Source organism: Hippoglossus hippoglossus, chromosome 4, assembly GCF_009819705.1.
Source record: "Hippoglossus hippoglossus isolate fHipHip1 chromosome 4, fHipHip1.pri, whole genome shotgun sequence".
Classification (NCBI taxonomy): Eukaryota; Metazoa; Chordata; class Actinopteri; order Pleuronectiformes; family Pleuronectidae; genus Hippoglossus; species Hippoglossus hippoglossus.
The window spans coordinates 17,387,937-17,411,549 of NC_047154.1; the positions used below are offsets into that span (position 1 = coordinate 17,387,937).

General features: G+C 44.8%; 1 protein-coding gene across 12 annotated transcripts in view; it reads left to right on the forward strand.

Annotated features, from left to right (window-relative positions):
* The first annotated feature begins 6,106 nt into the window (after positions 1-6,106).
* LOC117760025 (ephrin type-B receptor 3-like) overlaps positions 6,107-23,613 on the forward strand; it is a 62,202-nt gene continuing 44,695 nt past the window's right edge. For 4 of the 12 annotated variants that reach the window (XM_034582699.1, XM_034582705.1, XM_034582711.1 and 1 more), the window contains exon 1: positions 6,109-6,907. In XM_034582699.1, the coding sequence (XP_034438590.1) occupies positions 6,844-6,907 (64 nt within the window). In that variant the 5' untranslated portion in view covers positions 6,109-6,843. Of the gene's footprint in view, positions 6,908-23,613 lie in introns of all 12 variants that reach the window. The other 8 variants (XM_034582707.1, XM_034582709.1, XM_034582703.1 and 5 more) reach the window with 5 other exon arrangements.

Consider the following 23,613-nt stretch of genomic DNA (forward strand, 5'->3'; position numbering starts at 1 on the left):
GAGAGCCTCATGTAAAGTCAGGAACTGAACCTCAGTTGCCAGATTCGTGATCACTTATCCACCACCTCAGTCTTGATACTTATATTTCCCACCACATAGCATGCCCTGTCACATTCCTGCGTGTTTCTATCCCTGCTCTCTATGTAATCCTGTCACAGCGGTGACACGTTGTTCTCCCTCTCTTTTTTTTTCTTCTTGTCCTCTCAGCGTGTAATTTGCATGCTCAGGCTGTTTGTCAGCGATGCGTGTGTGTGCCTGTATGACGCCGTGGTCCTCGTACGTGTATGACTGCATCTAAGTATGACTGCCTGTCTGCCTAAATACCTGCCTGTCTGTCCGTCAGGCGGCACAAAGACAGTGGGGTCGAGGTGATGGGGGGCTGAGTCATCAATCTGCCGTCAGCTGAGACAGTGAAGTATATCTTTTCTCAGTTGGGTAGAGAATGTGCTGAAAGGTGAGAGATACTCACCAGAGACAGACAGTAGCTGGTTGTGGCAAGACGTCGGTGTCGTTGGTGGTAAGGGAAGTGCAGAGTGGGGGGGTGTTGGCAAGGAGGTGATGATTTACAGCAGCAGGACTGGGGCTGGAGGCGACACAGTGGATGTGGTGTTGGGTGTGTGTGTGTTTGTGTGTGTGTGTGTGTGTGTGTGTGTGTGTGTGTGTGTGTGTGTGTGTGTGGTGGTGGGTGCAGAGGAGTGTGGATGATGGTGGTCTTGAGGGGGTTCAGTCGGGGCTGCATATGTGATCCTGTGTTAAGTGCTCGGCCAGTGGTGAAGGCCTGGAGGATTAGACCCCCACGCATCCCCACCCCCAAAACCCTCGTGAACAGCTCCCCTCTCTCCCACTCACACAGTCACACAAACACACACAGACACACACACACATGCACCTCCTTTCTGCCTGGATTCCAGCTTTGAGCCCTTGTGAGATTCTCCAGAGCCACCCACCAGCAGCTCCTCCTCCTCCACCAGTACTACCAGTGCTCTTTGCCTGTTCACTCACACGTACACACATGTCAAAAGACACTTGAACATTACCAATGGCTCACCGTTCCCTTAATATTGCCAGAGTAAAGCGATCCTCTCACACTCACATCACATTAGACCAGACCAGACATAAGAGCTACGGTGTATGTGTGTATGTGTGTGTGTGTGTGTGTGTGTGTGTGTGTGTGTGTGTGTGTGTGTGTGTGTGTGTGTGTGTGTGTGTGTGTGTGTGTGTGTGTGTGTGTGTGTGTGTGTCTACTTGAACAGATATCTTTGTGAGGTCCATTTTGAGCCTCGATCTTATGGAGGGAGGACATTTTAACCAGTCCTCACTTTCGGACCCACTTCATCTGAGGGGTTAAGACTTGCTTTTAGAGTTAGGGTTAGTGTGATTGTGTTTGTGTTTTAAGCATGCACAAATGAAATGTGTGTGTCTGGGTCTGGCCATATATGATTGGTGAGGGAGAAAGGGTCAGAGCAGAGAAGTCTGCTGAGTGTCAGTAAAGGTCTTGAGTCCATATGTGTGTGTGTGTGTGTGTGTGTGTGTGTGTGTGTGTGTGTGTGTGTGTGTGTGTGTGTGTGTGTGTGTGTGTGTGCATGCTCTGTATTAAGAGAGAAAGTAGAGACACTGATATCCTGGCACGGGATGAGTGGGAGGAAGGATGGATGAGGTTAGCGAGGGTCTAGCGAGGGCGCAGTAGGTGTAAGCTTGAGAAATTTCCATATGGCAGTAAAATGTCTGCCACTTTACTTATTGAGTTTCTTAATGCGAGCCAGGTGCTTCTCCGGAGCACTTACTGGACCGTTCCTCTGTGTCTGTGTACAGTGTGTGTTTATATGTATTTGTTTCATTCGGATCTAATTGCGGACTTCAAAGCAGATCAGACGCTGCTCCGGGACAAAATCTGTGCCCTGAATCTGGTTTTCGGAGAAGTTAAAATGTCCTCTTGTCCTCATTGAGATTATATTATAGGGTAATGGTTAGGGACAAGCATTTTTTGGTTGTGGGTAATGGCTAAGCCTCCAGGAAGAAGTAAAAGAAAAATCTATCTAACGTCTCCAGAAATAGACTATCTGTGTGTGCTGGTGGGTGTTTCGAGCACTAATCTCGACCCGTTAAAGTCATTATATAACAACGGAGCTGTATGTACAGTTTTACTGCTGCCATTCATAGACGGGGGAAACTCTCAACCTTCTCATGTGACACACACTATAAAATGTAGAAAAATAAACCTGCTCCATGAGTTTTGTAAAAACTTAACCATGGCTATAAAGTACAGTACCGGTGATTTATTAATGTGGATGTTCCAGCCGTTGGAAAAAAGTCCCCCCACCTAGTGTGTTGGTTTATATCAAGCCCGTATTTATGGTTTGACACACTTATTTTTTACATTGGCATACAGCGAGAGGTTGAGGAATTCTCTGAGAAGCACTCCTGGTAATCTTAGACCAGGATCTTTTCTCTTTGATCCCGTGGAAAAAAAAAAACTTCAAAAGTTGTAACCTACTCCCAACCAAAATCGGTAAAAAAAAAAACAAATGAAAAACTCAAATCTTAAATATTATCATTATGTTTTCTTTTCTTAGCAAAGTTTTTCTTCGGTCTTTCTACCCCATTTCCTTTTGAAAGCAGTCGGGGGGATATGGAAGTAACAGAGGTGTTAGTTGTAGACCCAGTGGTCGCCCTGTAATGGCGGCCAGGCGGCACAACCTGGGGCTTTGGTGGTTTTGGCAACAAATGAGGCCACTTCAGATCTTTTTACCCACTTCACTTATTAACTCCTTTTCCTTTAAATAAACTATGTGGATGTGAGATAAACAGAAATTCATATGTGAGACTTTGTGTAAGTCAGATCCAAAAATATACAATATATATAACTTGAGTAAATCTGAGGCAACCTTTAACACATCAGAATTATTTCATTAGAACAAAATTCGTATTCTTTTCCATCGTTGAAAGCAAAAAAGTTGACGCAAAAAATGTTTGTATAAAACTAGCCTTTATTTTATCCATCATTCAATTCAATTCAGTTTCATTTGTATAGTACCAAATCATAATATAGATTATCTCAAGCACTTTACATAGAAGGTCAAGACCTTACAAATGATAGAGAAACCCAACAATTTCCACAATGAGCAAACACTTTGGCGACTGTGGAGAGTCACCATCCAAAAGAAAAGAAAAGCTGTTAAGTACATGTTATGAATGACTCTTGTGGACGTGATATTTTTAGGCTTTCTTAAGGCCGTTGTCCCACATGCTGAGCTGCTTTTTATATAACCGAAAAAACACCACTAATAAAAGGAGTTAATTCTTTCATCGCTGTTTTTCACAAGGCTACCTCAAATCTATTGAATCGATTTCTAATAGTTTGGAGAGGCCATAGGCATGACGCATCCATCAAGTTGGATCTGGATAAATGGATGGATGCAGGCTTTTCTTTCCACTTTCTGTAACATGGCAAGATAAGGAGTTAGCCTTGAGTTAACTTTGTGCTACAGTCCACCTGTAGCACAAAGCTTGAAACCGTTGAGTTGAGAGTTTCCATTAAAGACACTTAGAGACGTTTTACAGGTGTTGGGTCTTTTCATGCACTGAGGTTATACCATTAAAAGCAGAATTAGACATCAATAACATTTCCAATCATAATGTTTCAATTTTTTCTTAAATTACAATGCTATAAACATTATGAATTAAAGATATATATGAGCTTTGAATCCCTTTAGGGTTATCTTGGAACTTGCGAAATGATGTTATTATAATGCCTAAATTGCCAATATTTATCAAACACCAACATTTCAGCATGATGAGGGTAAACATTTCTGCCCTTTCACAGACATAAATATCTTTATTTTAAATTGACAAATGTAATTCAGGACAGATGGAAAGTTTTCCAAAAAATTGTGCAACTTCTTTGGAAGTTACATACATTTGCCAAATGGCACAATATAAACGAAATTAGTTTTTATTACCTGTCAAATCTGGGACAGTGGCAACACAGCCTGACTCACAACACACAGACACACACACACCCAACAGAACACATGGTTGCATGTGTCTGCTTGCACCTCACAGGAAATGGCTTCCAACCCCCCTTTCAACTTTATACACTAGCAGAGCAGTCATTTGGCTTCACTTTGACATTTCACAGGTCTGGATTCCTCCAGATACCTACAACATTTCTACCTGCACAACAGGCGACAGATTCCATTGTTGTAACATAAGTGCTAAGCTTTACTTGCACAATGAAGTTGGAGACATGGTTTGGCAATGCACGCACTGCAGATTCCTTACATTAGCTGTATGTGAAGAGGAGTGCTCAGCTCCCCACTGTTCTCTTATCGCCACATACAGCACTGAGCACATCAATATTCAACATGATTAATAATACACACTTCTGCTATTGAGATGCATAGTATTAATGCTGACTGTGCTAAGTTCCCCCTTTCATATTGGAGAACTGCATTTGTCATCTCCGGCTGTTATTTCTGACTTCACTAAATTCATCTGCAGACTATTGATGAATTTACTTATTTTTTATTTAAATGAACTAAATATTTCTCAGCATAAGTGCCAATCTCTTTCAGATATTCTCTACACGTAAGCTTTTGCCAATAACCTGCGAGTTGAGTCACTGCTCGTTGTCAGTGGTCCTTTTAAATCCTCCACAAACAACAGGGATTTTATTTGAGAGAGCAAATGGCCATTTCCCTTCATTTATACACCTATCATGACCCCTAAAACTGACAAATGTTCTCCAAGCGGTTGTATTTGTTTCCTGTAAATAAAAAGAAATAACATATTAAAGGTTTCCCCTTTGGACTGAAACACATTATTCTTGGCACATCCTTTAACTTTGTTTACTGCTGTTTTGAGTATCGGCTGAAGCATTTACACTGATACAATAAAAGGACTTTAAAGCCAGAGAGACAAGTGGGGGGGAGGAGAGCTGTAAACGCCGGGACAGATGTAACTTCAGCGAAGAAGAAGAAGAAGAAGAAGAAGAAGAAGAAGAAGAAGAAGAAGAAGCACTGCTGGTTACACAAACACACACACACACACTTCTGCCTTTGCTCAACCGATTAAATTAAATGTCTGACTGCATTATTATTATTATTATTATTATTATTATTATTATTATTATTATTATTATTATTATTAAATTATTTGCTCACGTAAACTTAAAGAAAGTTTCTTGACTTTACTATTTTTTATTTAACACTCTTAACTCGAAATAGGTGGAAAAACTGTAGTATTTATTAAAACTAATTATCCAAAGCGTGATGCATTTTCTTGGTGAGTATATTTTGTTCTACAGCGACGTTTAGAATATAGAATGTGAGTGTGGTCGTTTTCATACTCTCAGAGAATCTCAAAATGGACGAGGTGACTCTTTTAGATTAGGGGGGGGAAATATTTACGAGTGTCCACCTAAGCTTCTCTGGGATGTTTTAGAGCTTTGCAGTCATGTAAGTATCGAAAAAATAATTTTAATCAAAGGAAGAAAAAAAAAACCTCAGCCGAAACTTCACTTCTCCTTCACATCAAAAACCTAGCGACCCGCAGGGGGCGCTGTGTGTCCATGCCTGTGCAGAGGCTGGGAGTCCCAGGGAAGACAAGGCAGACAAACACGCTGCAAAACCCACTGACATAGAATAAATATACATTTTAAATAAATGAGCAATTAATACGGGTGGTAGATTTTGGAAATTGTGCTCCATATCAAAGTGGCATGGAAATATTTAAATTATATATATATATATATATATATATATATTATTTTGTTCTATTTTTGTCACAGGCAAGTTTGTATAGGAGAAGACTGTCTGGTGCTGCTTTAACTGTGCGTAACTGTGCGTAAAACAAAGACCGCTCGTGGAAGAAGTAAACGTGTCGTGTTAAACAAACTGTGATTTGGTGATTTGGATTTTTGATAATGAATGTGAGACTGAATGATTGTCAAGGTAGACAATTTTTTTATATTTCTGTGCAGCTGCTTCAAACGTAACCCCTCCCCCTGCTGTCCCATGCTCTCTCTCCCTATCCCCCCCTCTCTCTCTCTCTCTCTCCCCCCCCCCCCCCCCTCTCTCTCTCTCTCTCTCTGTCTCTCTCTCGCCTTATTCCTCCACAGCCGTGTGCGCTTCATTCCAGTGCACAAGCCGAGCGAAGCAGACGGTCCCTCGCGCAGCAGCCACAGCTTCTCAACATTTCGCTCAGGGAATAAATATCTGCTCCGACAGACTCGGCTGTGTCTTCCTCCAGGAATTATTCACCTCGGACCGTGGACGCATGTGAGAGCGCACAGCTTCGCCGGAGCTGGGACGGTACACCATGGTTCTGACACAAGTGCGGCTGCTCCTCTGACCGCAGAAAGAAGAAGAAAAAAAAAAACTCTTTGGATCTCATCGAGAAGGCTGTAATTTATTTCCCCCCCCCCCCTCGTTGACTCCCATCGAAAAATATTGCAGGGAATATTCTCCTGGATGGTGAGCACCGCGCACTGGACTACCTGTTTTCAGCCGATTCGCTCCATGCGAGGGGAAGGGACTGGAGGACTTGCGCCCGCCGCCTTCCCTCTGGTTTAACAACGCACGTTTGGAGATCACTGAAAGGGGCGGAAAGCCTGTTGTATCCACGCATTTCCCACCGCGGCGGTCATCTCTCCTCTCTGAACTCTCCCCTCAACGTGTGTGTTGGTGAATGGGGGTAACTCTGGTGCTGGAGGCTTGACGCAGCTGGGACAGGGACTGGACTGGGTTGCGCGGAGCGTCGGATCACCCAGGATTGTATCCCCCCTCCTGCCCTCACTCACTCTCTCTGCCGAGGGTCTATTTACATGTCCGACCTGACTGCTTTATGACAATGGATTACTTTCTGCTTTTATGCAGCCTCTTGCTGCCCATGGTGTCCGCCGTAGAAGGTAAGATTTTTCCTATTCGCATGGTGTGTTGTTGCTTTGCAGGATGAGCGTATTATTCCTCCATAGGCGAGCCAGTGCCCGTGCCTCGCAGAGGCTGGGCACCGCAGCGGGGTGAGGCTCCTTTACACCCAAAATCTCTGTTTTCTGTCATCCCCCGAATTTAACAAAACAACATTTCGTTTTCAAAGTGACCATCTGGTTGGATTTTAGGGATCGTTCGTGGCTTTACGCGGCCAGGCGCATTGGCCGGCGCAGGTTTCAATACAGTATTGTTGTGCGCGTCAACGAGAGCTCATCCATTTCAATTGGGGTTGTGTATTCCTTTTTTTCTGTAGCGTCAGCTTTTGTCGGCTGCTGGTGCTTTCTCCGTCACTTTAAGGAAATTAGCTTTACACTGTATCCCATCGGGGAGTCGTGCACCCCTGTCCTCCCCTCTCCCACCCCCAGACACTTCCCCCCCCAGGTCGGCAGCTTGCATTTTAGTGCTGTGTGAGTGTGTGGCCTTTTGACATGTGCACTGTCAGTTCGAATCCAAAACAAACTCTTGAAAAAAAATCCGATAACACTCTATTTGATCTTTGTTTCATTCAGACAAACCACACAATTATTTTTTACACAATGTGCACAACACTCACTTTGGAAAACGCAGAATATGATTTAGAGATTTAAATCGAATTAACTCTCATTCATTTATCTCTGCGTAAATTTCGATTGGACTTTCGTTCATGTTTATTTTTCCTCGAAGTGGCTTCGACTGTTTATTTGCAGTTAGATATCATGGCAGTCGCTTTCAATAACTGAGCCATCTGTTTTGGCTGAGTGTTGACGTTCGCCGTGCGTAAAATCGATGGGAAATTCTAGCCCTCTTCTCCCCAGCGGAATATAGGCTAGTGTCCCATGTGATGTTTTCCTTCCCTGTACATTAACCAACGACTCCCTCTGTTCGAGATTTTTGGGGGGGGATCAGAATAAGGAGTAGTGGGAAACAGGCTGAAACGGGGGCGAAAGCTTTAACTATGAATGCTGGAGCCCAGGCGAGGCTCCCGTTTGGCTTGTGATGCCAGTCGGAAAGTAGGACAGTGGGCCACTGGCTCAGTGGACGCTTTTCTCTCCCAGCGTTTCTTCTCGACCCGTGCGTAAAGAGTTTATCATTCTTTTTTAAAGAACTGCAACAGCAAAAATAGGACCAGCAATTTTTTTTTAAACTCAGCTTTTTCTTTCACGGTTCTCTACTTGATTTGAAGTGAAGCAGAAACACAGTGGTATATTCTGCGTGCAGGTACAGGCTGGGGCGACTAAAGTAGAAAACTTTGCACTGCATGGAAATGTTACGTCGCTCTTTTTGAATTATTAAACGTCCATTACGAAAAAGGGAAGGATCTAAAGCGAAGTTTTCAGTGTCTTGACCCTAATTTGAGAAAACATCCGTGGGCCTGTTACAGTCGGTGCTGAGAAAACAACACGCTGCTTCTTTTGTATCTTCGTGAAATCACCATTCAGACCAAATTACTTTCCACACCGCTGCTTTCTCTGTCGGGACCAGAGGTAGAGAACACACTGGGAACTGAGGGGCACTGGGAATATAGTGCGAAGCTTATCTGATAACGGCTGTTGCTTTATTTGTATAAAGCTTGATAACAGAGAGGAGAAGCGGGTCAGGGTTTTATCCAGAAGTCACTTTATTCGCTCAAACATCTCAGAACTAACAAACTACTGTTGGTGATGAATTACGCACGGAGTTGATGATATGTAGATCTCTGCACGCAATCATTTGGAAATTGTAGTTTCGGGATATACTGCCAGGGACCCCCCTCCCTTGGACCCCTCTCCGTGACCCCCGCAGGTCACCCGACTTGAAAACACATGGTTTGAGTGTGTTTTGGATTCTTGTGCAGAAGTCAGGGGCTCCACAGGTAAAATAAAGAGAGGGGAGGAGGAGGAGGAGAGAGGCAGAACTTTTCTTGACAATAGCAGTGGCTCTGCCGCGCACCGGCTCGAAGTTGATGTATTTCGTTAGAACAATCTATTCCCTGCATAAGTGATTCCATAAATTGTACCCGACTGACCTGGCAGGGGGTTTACCTAAGCTTTTAATGCAGCCCGGTGATTTATGGCCGCCGCTGCGCAGACTTCTTTTCTGGGATCTCCGGGTTTTTATGGCGGCCTGGTTCTGGGGAGGTTTCCTCCCGGCCTCAGCGCGCTTCTCTCCGGGTCCCAGGGTCACACAGCACCGGGGAAAAGACTTCTGTCGATGATCCATGTTTGCTTCACTTTTTTCTCTTTCTTCTTTTTGTCGTTTTTCCACATCATTTCGAGTGAAAAAGTAGAATAGAAGTTAAATCTTCAAACTTTTGAAATTCGCTTTTAATTATTTAATTATGAACTTAGTACACCCTGGGGTTCACCCGTGTTTGACGGCTACAGTGGTTGTAAACATAAATGCACCATTTCGATCTATTCACTTACTTTGCCTTATTTAATTAATTAATTCGTGTTATTTTCATCTTGGGTGTTTCAGTGTGTTTTATGTGTGCACTGAATTCGGATCGTGAAGTTTAAAGTTTGTCTCCCCTGCTTTAATTCGATCATGAAATTCATTTAGCTGTTTTTGAATTGGTTGCGCTGGTGTCGGGGTCAGGGGAGTGTGTGTGTGTGTGTGTGTGGGGGGGGGGGGGGGGGGGGGGGTTGTCTGTGGCCTCGGTGGGCGCAGGAGAGGCCTTGGCTCTTGAACTTCCAGCCGAGGAGACAGATTGCGTCGATGACAGTCTTGTGTAGCGCACAGGCGGTTTGGTTACTCTCCGGTGTAAATTACTTGTGATGGAGAAAGGAAGCACAGGAGAGAGAAGAAAAAAAATGAGGCACCATAATGATATTCAGGCCAGGGCACCGAGCTGTGGACCCACGTCGATGCCGTTGGTCTGGGTTTATTGTCTTAATGCATCCCTGTTGTGCAGTATAGGATTTAAACTTGAAGAATTTATAATGCCTATTGTTTCTTGTGTATAAGCCTCGGAGCCTGTTTAAGCAACAGTGACAACTTTGTCCGTGTCGGTGCCACTTTTTGTTGAGTGGAAAAGTTTTGTGCGTAATAACGACCCCGTTCTAAAAAACTCTCCTGGTCTCTTCCGCATGAATAAATCTCACCTGGGAAACATTTTTAACTAAACGAAGAGAAAAACATTTCGTACTTGCAGCTCGGGACTCCGCTCCCACTCTCCATGTTTTTTCTTTTTGTTTATGCCGTTGTACTCGGAACTAAGATTACGCACCATCAGGCCCTTTGAAGCGCACATGTTAGTGGGTTTTATGTTGGTGAGATCACACCTCCACGGGAGCTTTCCTGTGCCTGTTTGCAGTTGGCACAGTCCTCATCAGACTCACTCCATTTATTCTGCCCCCTGCTCTTTTTCTGTGAGCAGTGGAGGTCCCCTCACCGTCGTCATCATTAGTTTATTATTAACAGTGTATAGGGGATTGCGTGGCAGCAGCAGCGCATTAGAATGGGGTGGAGGAAGGAGGTTTGTATATCATTATTTCCAGGTGGTGATCATCGCACAGACAAACCTTCCTTTGCCTAAACAAATAAATAATGTTAAGATGATAAATAAAATTCATAAAAATCTATCCCATCTTTCTCTGGCTGGTGAAGAGGGGCTTTCCACCAGACGGCAAATCTGCGTAAAGGTAATTCCCACTAATATAAAACATGCCCAAGTTAAAATGTAGGTGAGGCTATTTGCCGAGGTTTTAACAGGAATCCTGCTGAAAGCTCAACTCTTAGAGCAAAATCCCAAGAACTGTCCTGCAAGTAGCGTCTTGATTTCCCCTTAAATTACAAGTACAAACCCAAATGTGGACCCACATCCAAGCATTTCAAGGCCGTATCTTGCTAAATCAGAATAATCATTCATAATAAACGGGGGCCATTTTGTCCGGCGCATGCACTGGCTGCACTCAGGCCTTTACGCACCAGGCTTTATTTAATAAGAGCGCAGCAGCAGCAGCAGCAGCAGCAGCAGCAGCGTGTGTGTGTGTGTGGCCCGCGATGTTAAACTGTACTTTACAGGAGCTCTTCTCTGTCACATTCAAACGCAAATCACCGAACCAATGTGTTTGGGATCCCATTGAAGTGACAAAGGAAACTATTAGTGTCTCTACGGTGGAGATGGCACGGAGGCATTTAAGCTGCTGAGGAGGCGTGGAAGTGAATTTGCAAAATAAAAGAAGCTATTCTACTAATGACCTTATACTCATTAAATCTATCTATCTATCTATCTATCTATCTATCTATCTATCTATCTATCTATCTATCTATCTATCTATCTATGAATGATAATTATACAAGTGTTATTATTTGACTAAACTTAAATGCGTTATTATTCATTATAGGGCATATGATGCTGCTGGGGGCGATGTGATAAGACACAGTCGCATAAGCAGTGTTCAAAGTGTTAATTGATGCGGTCTTCTCATCGATCGGGTGAATCAGCGCTGCTCAGCCTTTTGAAACCGCAGAATCAGGTCTGATGCGGGAGACGAGCCGAGCTGTCTCCTCGCTCGCAGCAATTACCAATTCATAAGGATGTTCATCAATGCGTCCTGAATCAATTTGCTGGCTGAGGGATGACTTTGCTGATGCGCACATGGGTTACAAAGGGCTTTCTCTCCTCCCAACGCGAAGATGATAATAATAATACCAATACAAATAATCATCATATCTCTAAAATTTTGAATTTAGACTTTCTGATAATAAGACCCAGTTGAAGTAATTTTATTTTAAGTGCAGGGAATGAACAGAATAATAAATAAATGAACAAATAAATACATTTTGATAAGCTAAACATCAAGATGTAAGTGTATATTATTAACATCTAGATATCATCTATCTATTTATCTATCTAATCTAATGTTCAACACAAAACTGTATATTTAGAAAAAAATATATACAATTATATATAAAATTATTATTATAATTATTCAACACATTTTGAGTCTCACAAGGACTTTTACAGTGTGTACAGTTTAAATCCAAAAAGTTATTTCTGCCTTCGCTACACGCCTCTTTGAAACGGCACTTTTTCATTTTTAGAGTCGTAAAATTTGTTATTTCTTACTTGAGAGGAACAAACTGGCACAGAAACGCAGTTTGATCTCAAATTTCACTCTGCCGTACTTTAAAAAAAAAAAAAGCATAAACAAACAAAAGACACCACAGCAACATGAGGGACAGCCGCAGCTCCAGTCCCTCACCAGTATCCTGGTATCTTGACCTCGACGGGGATCCCAGCCAATCGGTAGGTCATAAGCTAGGCAGCAGCCATGTTGAACAGATGTACAGTGACTTAGGTTTGGATTGGCGTAAGGCGCTCAGGAAGAAAGGGGGGAGCGGATGACGACATGTTGGGAGTTGGGGTGGGATGGTATGGGGGGGGGAGCGGTGCGGCGGTGGTGGTGGTGGTGGTTGGGATCTGAGGGGCAGATTTGGAGCAGAGACCCAGAGAGCAGCAGAGCAGACAGACTTTGCAGATGCCATGGGCCTGCGGGAGTGCTCATGTGCACCAGCCGATGGGTCATAGCTTAAATGGCGGCGTGGAAAGATTCACCGAGCTGGAATTCACATGCAGGCAGGCAACAGCCGTGTCAGGCCTGCTCGAGGTCTCCTCGCACCAGGAAGCTAGGGCGACCAATGAAAATAAGGCTGCGTGGAAGGAAACATGGACGTCGCCCCTTCAGCTTTGATTCCTTTGAACAGTACTGCAGAGTTTCTATCGAACGTGAGAAAATATGACACCAGGGAGGATGTCAAGTCAAGTCCGTTTCACTGTATTTGTTTAGGGCTTTGCAACATAATGGCGCTGCAGCTTGACTTTCAGTGCTTGCAAAACAGGATTGACGGGAGCGGAATAAAAAACCAGCAGCAAAAGTACACTACTGGAAAAATGAGAGTGAGCGCATTGTTGTTGCAGTGCTTCAGGTGGCTTTGTAGGTTGTTGGTGTTAGTTTACAGTGAAATCATCTCAAAACTCCTGTTTTTCAGCTCCTATGACAAGTTTCTGTAGATATTAATGACCATTTGTGCACAACAGGAACAACAATAAGCAGCGAGGGCTAATACTCGGTAAAAAAGTCTGTCCTGTGTATCTGACATAACCACATCATGAGTAAAGTGATCCTATGGGTAAAGAAATGGGTTTAAAGTGAATTCATGCAATGATTGATTTAATCCAAATAAAATCTGAGCACATCTTTGGCTGTACTTTACCCTAATTAACCCTTGCTTTTACGAACTTAATCTATAATACATCTACGTGTTGTTTTATAATCAGCCCCCACTTTCTCTCTGTATTGTTGCAATTGCTATAAATCCATATATTCACGGCCATTAAACAAGCCGTAGCGTGGGGGGGGGGGGTGCTTCACAGTGCGACCCTTTTAGGGATTTTCTCTGGACGGGTTCCAAAGCTGTATACGTGAGTATGCGGCTCGCTCGTACGGCTGTCTTGTGTGTGCAGTCCATCCCGGTGTCCAACAGAGGGGCCTTGTGGGATGGCAGGTCTTTGACACCCACTGTCGAGAGCGAGCAGGAGAGGGCGAATGTGTCTGGGCCTGCCCACCGCACAGACACACTGCTGCTGTCTGCAGTCAGCCGAGCAGAACAGGGGAGGGAGGAAGAGAGAGGCGCAGACAGACATAGGGAGAGATAGAGATAGAGAGCGAGAGTGAAGGAGAGATTTTGAGCGAGATGGAAGGTACATCAAAGGGGTAAGATCGACGTATGTATGCGTTTGCGGTTTAAGGGGCCGGGGTGTGTCTGAGTGTATGTTGCTGCCGGTACATGATGTCAAAGTATGCGCCCTCCTCTAACTAAGGTGGATAGATTTATAGTAGTTATATCTACTGGCAGCATTGAGAGGCGGCGATCCCATTTACTGTGTAAGTCCTATCATTTAATAAAATATATATATCTTAAACTATAATAGTATTTTTGAATCGTTGTTTTTTCAAGTGTTCATGTGAATCACGTCAGATTCATTTTTTTCTCTAACAGTTCCATCCCCTGCTTCCTGTCAAGTCCCATTCCCATTTTTGTCAAGGGGAAGCCCAACATATGAAAGTTTTATAGCATTTGTGTGTGTGTGTGTGTGAAAGGATGATGGCTGTTCCATGCTGCTGGTGAAGTCTTCGGTCCCTCCCAAATTATATTAATGGCTTTCAAAATACCGATGAAATGTTCAACATGATACGAACGGCCCATCGGAGTTGGCGTTTTTATAGCCCCTGTCTGCAGCGGATTTCCATAAAGCGCAGCTCAAAATTGCCATGTGTCAAAATGACCAGATTATAAGTGAGTCAGGACCTGGTGTTCTTTCTACCCGCACTCTTCTGACCCTCATTCAGAGGTCACAGGGGGATCTGGATGATTTTGAGCGCGGGGGTGGGGGTGGGGGGGGGCCCACCCTCTAAGTACACTCATGCTTCTCAACAATAGCTGTCCTAACACAATCAAGCTCCAGGGGGTTATGCTTTTCCAGTGGCGAATAAAAATACTCGGAGAGAGGATGTGTATATTTAGAGAGACCGACTGTGCAGCTTTCCACGGCTCGTTGACACGCATAAACTCTCGCACTAACACACCAGGTTAAAAGCACAGTTGGAGACTGGGTCAGCGATGTGCGCTTGACTTCTTTTTGCCGTCGTGGCCAGTCGGCAGATCGGGGCAGTTGTATTATTTGCATGCAGGACCTGGAGCACCATATGAGACATGACTGGGAGCCTGCACGGTCATGTGATGGCCGTTATGCTGCTCGTCTCTTGGCAAGCACAGAACTGGCAGGCGCGGGAGGTTTGGGGGGCGGGGTTTAAGGGGAGGAGGGGGTCGACTTCTCGTAGCAGCAGTCTGATCCACCTCAGGGCCTCCTCCACCATTTTCTTTACGAGCTACAGACTCTTGTAACAAATTTTGCCGATGGAGCAGAAGGAGATCTTTGATATCTGACTTTTAAAATACGGGCAGTTACATCTGTCTGGAGAGCGAATGCCGCTGTAAAACGGTGTGCCTTGAGGGGGAGAAAGGCCACATCACCTGGTTTCAGCCGCTGCCAGTCTTGTTAACTGGAAGAAGAAAAGAGACATGGGGGAAACGGGGAGGGTAATTTCTTCGTATTAAGCCGGGGTGGTGGAAGGTGGGACTTTTTTGGCGGCAGAGGACCTTGCTCCAGGCCTCGTTCCCTTCAAGAGCAGGAAAACAGCTTGCAAATTTTCAAACAGCCATCCTGAGCTGTGTGTGATGATAGGAACGGCTTCAAGGGAAATGCTGAAGTCGAGGAACGATGTGATGGGCTCAGATGTCCACTGTAATTAACCGTAACGCATGTGTGAGAACAAGAGTGTTTGAAAGGTGTATATTTTACTTGGTGAGGGGTCTGTGTGCGAGTGTTCCTTTTTACACGGAGTGCAGCTTTGCAGCAAGCTGCTGTTACACCTTCTTCTGCCCCACTTCCCTTCCGTGGTGTCAAAACCTCTCGCCACCTGCACTTCATCTACACTTCAAAAGGCCCCGCAGGCAAGAAGAGCGCTTCCCGCTTCTATTAAATATTTCTTTCCCTTTTTCTCTTTTTGTCTTCTCCAGAACAGCGGCAGGCTTAACCAGACCTCTGCTCTCTTATCAACTGTGCGCCAAATTCACTCTTAAACACATTCTCGTCTCCCCGCAGCTCACACAGGCTGAATCTAGCACACTTCAGTGGCAGCAGCGCCGATCACACGTGACCTTTTGGCAAGTTATTTACATAATCCCCATGGTTCCGCGCGGCAGTCTCCTGGAGGCACTGCCAGCTGTGAGGAGCATTTATTTAACCCCAGCTCAAGTTAAAATCTAGTCTCGGTGACATAGTGACTTTAATGCGTAAGTGGGTGCAATATTTAGAGGACAATGAAAGGAAGGTCAAAAAGCTTATAGTGGTTATTATTAAGGGAAGTATTTCACGGGGGCATTTTAGCAGATGTGGAGGTGTTGGTTTTGGTCTTTTGTCGCTCAGATGGTCCTAACACCTGTCCATTTGCTAGAGCTGTAAACGGCATAGCTATAAAGTGTGTGTGTGTGTGTGTGTGTGTGTGTGTGTGTGTGTGTGAGTGTGTGTTTGTGTGTTCTCAGCAGCAGTCCAACCAAACACATGGAGGCCACACTGTGAGTTTACTATCAGCTGCAGTCACTTCACAGAGCTGTTGTTTCTCCAGCGGAAAATAGACTTTTCTTTCTTCCTTTTGATATAACGATGCAACCAGCTGCAAGTTTACTTCATTGCAAACTGAACTGAAGATAGAAAGAAATTCATATTTGTCATATGATTCTGTGTCTATATTTCTGTACGTGTGGGCCCATGTGACATGTTGGCTGTTAGCTGTGATTCTAATAGGGATTTGACAATGGGTGCTGTGAAAGACTAATTGCAACGAGTCCGATGAAAGCACCGGACAATATAAGCTGACCCCCCCCCTCTGTGCCAAGTCAGGCCATAAACAGCTTCCCTTTCCCCTCTCACACCCTATGGAAATCCCTTCTGACCCCTCAACTCTCTCACACACACATACACGCACACACTTAACACACATGAATGGTGACAGTTACTTAATCACACAGACATATACGCGCACACACACATGCACACATTACCTCCGCCCAATACACTTGCACACGATGCCCCCCCCCCCCCCCCCCCCCACCACCCCTTGAAATCCTCACCCACGCACCCTCCAGCTTTTTAGCGTCGGAGCCCACACCCCCATCCCCCAGCTCCTCTGCTAATGAATCAATCAGCTGGTTCCATTCATTTCGTTGCTGTCAGACCCCATCGATCAGCCCCTTTCTCCCCCGTCCCAACAGAGCAGCAGGGGAGCTCAGAGATCGAGAGGAGAAGAAGGGGCTTGAAACATCCCGACAGTTCAAAGACTCCAAATTTCGTATCCGCTTCACTTCCCTGGAAATGTGGCATTTGGATGGTGTGTAGCAGTGTGAATGTATTCATGCGAAAAGAACAAGAGAGAAGGAATTTTTTAAAAAAATCTTCGAGAGTTTATATAGTATGTGGTGTCTGACCTTCCTTTTACCTTTGTGAGAGTGGCGTGTTGGCTCTGTGGATTCCGACATCACAGGAAGTCTAGAGATGACAGGTGCCGGATTTCAGGCAGGTGTGAGCTCATTCAATTCAAGGGGATGCCCCTTCTTTACTTTCAGGCATAAACTGCCCAATGTACTCCTGCGTTTGAGTCTCTAGCTTGACTTGATGAGCGAAATGTATCGAGGATCCAACGCTCTCCATGCTCTGCTCCCCCGCCTATCGAGTCAAAGTCAGGGAGGTTATCAGGATTGCAAATTTGGAGCTCTCTCGCCAGCTCTCTCTGTGTGTGTGTGTGTGTGTGTGTGTGTGTGTGTGTGTGTGTGTGTGTGTGTGTGTGTGTGTGTGTGTGTGTGTGTGTGTGTGTGTGTGTATAGGCAATTTATTTCAAAAGGTGTTGAGAGAGGCAAATATGCAGGCCAGAGGTTGCAGGGAGCCAAGGTCAATTGTTGAGGTTAGGGGTGGAGGAGGACAGGAAGGAGGCCAGGGGAAGATTGTGAGATCCATCTGAGCAGAGAAAGTCTAATCTCCTGACTTGGACGTTTGCCACCGTTCTCAGTCCAAGTCTCCACTTTCACACCAGGCAGCATCCGTCCTGACACAGGATTTTTTGCCTGGGAAGGGAGCTTCACCTTTCCACCAGTACCTCTCACTTTCTCTCACCTACAGTCTCTACAGTGTCTTGCTCACACGTAGACTCTCGCTAGGCCAAGACCAAGAGTCTAGGCTTTGATGCGGTCTGATAGGAATCTGCAGGTGTTATTTTAATGAACCTGACAAGCAAGCCGGTGCCAATCAATGGAAACTTTGAGCAAATGGTTTCGAGATCTAATCTCCGATTGTGTCAGAATAGGTGAATCCGTGGCAGATGGAATGAGATAATTATAGTTGAACAAAAGGCAGAGGGAGTGAGTGAGTAAACACAAATCTCAAATAAGCTGGGGTGCAAGCTTTCCAACAGGGGGAGAGTCGTGGATTCATCTGCTCAAGGCTAAATATGTGAGAAATGCAAAACCCGGTTACGCTAAGTTATCGATGGGAGCAAAGCATGGTGTCATTTTTCAAAACAAATCTTGCACTGATTTACGAGAACCTTTACATTCTGTTGCCATTTTATCAGAGCAAGTCTGAGGCTGTGTATCTGCAGTGGTGGTTTCGCAAAGGTTGATCAGGTAGCACCAACTTCAAGGTCCCCCGCTTGCATTGTGCCAGCCAGACAGTTTGGCGCTGTGGCCTGCCAGAGAGGAAGAACCAGAGAGCGTTCAAGGTTTTGCAACAAAAAAAAAGGTGGGCATTAAGCAAGATCCTGTGCAGACAAAGCTTTCTTTTATATGCTGTTTACCTTCCCCCTTTCTTCACCTCCCTGCCACTCTCTTTAGCCTTGTCCCTTTCCCAGCGTTGCTCTTACCCATGATCTCTCCGCCTCCTCTCTGTAACTGTCACTCTCGCCCTTTGTTCTTTCATCTCAGTCTTTTTGTCCATCGTTCTGCCCCCTGCCCATGCTCAGTCCCCTCTCCTCCGGCTGCAGCTTATCACAGATACAGTAGGTCCTAATTGAAGTATTATTTTCCTTTCGTTCTTATCTCACGTCCTCGTGATATCAGAATCCCAACAGCGTCAATAAGCAGCAGGGAGACAGATGCTATTTACTGCTCGGAGACCCTTTGTTGTCACCTACTAATTGATAAGGTCTTGACTGTCGAGATGACTTCCCCTATTGTGCAGGAAGAGAGGAAAGTCTTCGGTTAAAAAGGCGAATGCATGTCATCTCCGCTCGTTCCACTGACCCAGATTGTTTTCTGTACCTTGCGACACCAAATGGTTTTTCTGTATACAGAAGAGAGAGGAAAAAAAAATAAGGATCACACATAGATACCTCAGTGACAGGTCTGACATGCTTTCACCATGTCATTGTCACCTTCTGCTTTTTTTCTTTTTTACCAAACATGTTCCTTGCCTGTCAGATTGTACAATAAAAAAAGATTAGAGCAAAGGGAGCGGCTACATGAAAGTCAAACCTCGGTAGGTTGTAATGCAATATGTTGGTTTAGCTGCGTGGCCGAGGGTGTCTAACAGTGAGTCGTGTGAGGTGTCTGGGTTTTAAATACCTCTGCCGAATGGCTTAGTGTGAAAACAATCGGCACAGACATGAAAGTGTGAGCGGAGAGCACCCAGAGGGGTCAGATAACCCATGGCCAGATGGGGACGGTCAAGTGAATAGGGGAGAGAGATTGTTGGGGGGGGTGGGGTTGTGATGTTTATGCCACTAGTGTCAGGAAAGGGATACAAAGGCATTACTCCCTGTGCCACTTTTGGCCTCTGTAAATCCCCAGGGGTGCAGGAACTAAAAGCGTGGTGATGATTAGAGATTCAATTTGGCTTGCCATCAATCAATGCCACCAAGATAGACAGGATTGCTGCCGATAGCCCCATCCTTACAACCAGATTGGGTCTGTGCCTCTTGGGATTCACACCCTTTTTTCACGCTTTGTTAATTAAGCGACCAAGCTGCCCATGCACTTACTTATTTATGAATCTTGGCTTCGACCGGTGCCGAGGACCACTTATTAGTCCCCTAATTAGTCCCCCACTAATGGCGCGGCCTCCAGACAATCCATACAATCTCAGTCCACGCCGCTGACCCCCCCCCCCCATTCTCTCTATGCGCACACAGAAGCATAACAGCCATACGACCTTGACATTACACAGTCCAGGTTGTCTGGTGTTGTGTTTCTGTGGTACTGCATAAAGTGCCCCACATGGGATAATGAGGCAACACTTTAAAAAATCAATTTCCATCTCCGTCTGTCTAAGTAATTCCTCACCTGTTCATTAACCTGGTAGGAATAGAGCTGACTGGATGTGTTGAGCCTCTGCAGTCATTAGACAAGTAAGAGAACCTGCAGGAACAGAGAGGGGAGGTTTCAAGTTAGTGGAATATTAACAGTTACCCAGAGCAACACGGGTTTGTTGTGAGCATTGAAATAAAACAAATACATGCTGCTGACATTATAACACCTTTTTGAATGAAGTACGCCAGTAGCATGACATAATTCCTATAACCCCAATCTTATAATTACTGTAACTACCAATAAGTCCTGCATTCACCCTGCCCAAAAGCCTCTTTCCCTTCATTTCAATGAAGTCACTGTTCAGGGTCAGTAAGCCCATCCGCTGTGGCCTTGTGTGGCGCGGTTTGAATCCCATAAACACTGGTCCCGAGTCAGATTTACTGGCCAGCATCTCTGGGGATTCATTTGTATTCTACCTACTTTGGCAGTTTCAGGGTCAGGGCCGATGACTAATCAGGTCAGAGCTGATCCACACCCTGCGGTTGGAGCATAACCCACCCCACCTAGCTCCCTTCATGGACCACCAAGTGGTCTGGCTTGTGCATTTGAGTGCGTGTGTGTGAGTGTGTGTCGAAGGTGGATGGGACATATATACGAGCTGGATGGAGAGAAAAACAACCTTGCACCTAGTTGTTGTTTATTCCTCTCAGATTGTCTCCCCATAGGCCACAGCTGAACTGAACCCAGCTGAACAATTCTGCTAATGTGTGAGCTTAGGCAAAAACACATGGTTATTTTTTAACTAGGTGAGTTTGCAGCTATAGCTAGGCAGGGAGAACGTCTGGGTGAGCCTCTCCCGGACAAACCTGGTGCAAAACAATTTTCCTCTAATTTGTGTTTACTTGAATTCACACATTTCCATACATATTTGCACAGTTTGAAACGGCAGAGACAGTTATTCAAAATAAATAAGTTGCTCTCCACCTCCGGGGTCAGAATGGCTTCACATCCAGACACACACACACACACACACACACACACACACACACACACACACACACACACACACACACACACACACACACACACACACACACACACACACACACACACACACACACACACACACACACACACACACACACACACACACACACACACACACACACACACACACACACAAGCACCTTGTCTAATTGAGGACAAAAGTTGTGTCCCCAGATTAGGCAAAAACACGGATGTGCAGCCATACGAAATGGAAATCCATGCTTTAGATACAGGGTATAACGTGTGTGCATGTGTATGTGTGCAAACATGCACAGTGTGTCAGCACATAAATCAATGGGTGCCTGGCGGCCTTGTGGCTACAGCTACTGTGTGTGTGTGCGTGTGTGTGTGTGTGTGTGTGTGTGTGTGTGTGTGTGTATGTGTAGGTAGTGGTGGTATGGAGTAATTGGTGACACAGTGCTCCCTCCAAACTGCCAGCTTTAGTTACACATCAATGAAGGGTGAATAATACATTAGCCAGGATAGCCCATATTCCTCTTACATAGCCCGGGAGAAAGACAGAGGAATGAACAAGTTGATTGAAAATTAAATCTATCGACACCAAAATGTATTCTAACAGAGAAAAACAAGCTAGAAGAGAAAAGAGATGAGCCAAGGTGTAAAGATCATAAAGATACAACCCATTGCTCCGTGTTCCCTTTCCTCCCAAACTTCATCCTCCCTCGCTTCCTGTTTCCCTCCTCCCTTGTCCTGATGTACGGCCAGCGTCTCTCCTTCAGATTTATGCTGCTGTTTAGGAGCCTTAAGGACAACAGGACACCTTCGGATGAAAAGAGGAATTGAGGCATAAACTCTAGGCCAGTCATCTGGCTCGTGTTTAGCGGACTTGCTGGAGTGTGTGAGGGTCCTTGAGCATGGATCGGTGATGCATTTGGTTCTGTAATCATGGGGAAATTATTTAGACATCCATCTTACTAGGACGACGTCAGGACGAGTTTCTGTTTAGGTTTGTGTGTTAGAGAGATAGAAAGTGAATTTTGCTTGTGTCTATGTTAGCCTGTGTGTGTATCTTGCATTTTGGCACTCGTGTCCTTGCAAGCCTTTCTCTTTCTGTGCGTGCATATGTGCGAGTGGGTCCATGTGTTACTAACCACTGTAAGATTTATTCCGTCTGTCTCTGGTGTTGCTGTCAGAGCCCTCTGTGTGTCATGCCAATGCGCAGAGGTCTTTATGTAATTGACGTGGGCCTCCGAAAGCCCCCCCGCCATATGGACACCAGCAGCACTTGGATGCCTGTCTGTCCATCCATCATTTTCTTTTAATTGCCCAGAGCCAGGATTCTGAGCTGCGGCTATCTATCGAGTGGTTTCTCCATAGGTTAAATACATTAATATGTAATAAGGTTTGGGACCTTGCCAATCCCTGACCAAGAGATTGACCGGATAATACCGAGCTGGGCTGATAACAGGTAGAGTGTGCACACTACACACTTTCCCTGTTCTGTCATTTTCATCTCTATTTGATTTCCATCCTCTTTTTTTAATATTCTTCCTCCATATAAGGGAGATAGCCCACCTGTATGTACCACCACATACTGCATACAGGAGGTATATAGAAATACCAAATTTCTCATAAAAAAACTAGGTGCTGCTGTGTCCTTCTTCCAACAACATTAATAAAAACCAAAAAGAACAACCCTTCATTGTACCGATATGTTATTGTTGAAGTCATTAAACAAGTTTTGTTTTGTTACTGAGTTTTTTATTGTTTGCAATATAAACGTAGTTATTATTTTGCATCATAAAGTTTATCGCCCGGTATCCTGTAAAGTTCCACAGCCAGGAACCTGTGTGGCACACAGTGCAAAGTGTATTTCTGGGATTAGACTAATCTGCACGGCATCGATTTTGTTTATTCTGCTAATAATCCTAATAAAACCTTAAGGGAAACATTGTAATAAGAAGGTGATTTGGGCTTCTCGCACAGATTTGTAGCATATGTTGTCAGGAAATGTTTCGCATCATCTTGCAAACCTGGCGATCATGAATCTGAAGCTTATACCACTGCACTGCTACACTTACAAGAGTCCACCTAGCCCGAATGTAATTTGCAGTTCATGGCGAATATGTAAATGTAACATACGTGTAAGGTCAAGCAGATATTAGCATCGACATGGCCATGTGTTGAGCTTTTTATGGATGTGCCCGACATTCTCTCTCTCTGTGCCCGTCTCCTGGCTGCTGCATCACCGGTGCTTTTAGCTGCTAAAGAGGTGAAGTCCATTTGCACGGGGGAGGTCTAACAAGTCAAGTTATTACACCAGCCAAGTGTGAGATTAATTAACTCGGTGGCGATTAAGAATGCAGCTCCGACAAAAAAATCTTGATGCATGCAAAGTGAAGGGAGGCAGAGAGGCACCGACAGTGTGAGAGAGAGCTACCACTCCAAAACAGATCAATGCTATTAATCTCACACAGCTATTGGTGAGTGTGTGACTCCGAAAAACTAAATATCTGTAAAGAAAATAACGATCTCTCCCCTGCACCTCTTATTCCAAATTAATGATTCCAAATAACAAATCATCGCATCTATCTGCCACCACCAGCTTCAGAAATTGAATGAAGAGCCTGGTCCCCAAAACTAAAAGCATAAAGCATTTTCCCTTAATCAATCCTCAACTGTTTGTCATTAACTGGTGTTCACGGTGCAAAGAAAAAAAAAAAAAAAAGGCAGACAGAAATCTGGTCCATCTGTCAAGGTTTTGCAAGGTGGGAATTTGAACCACTTCAAA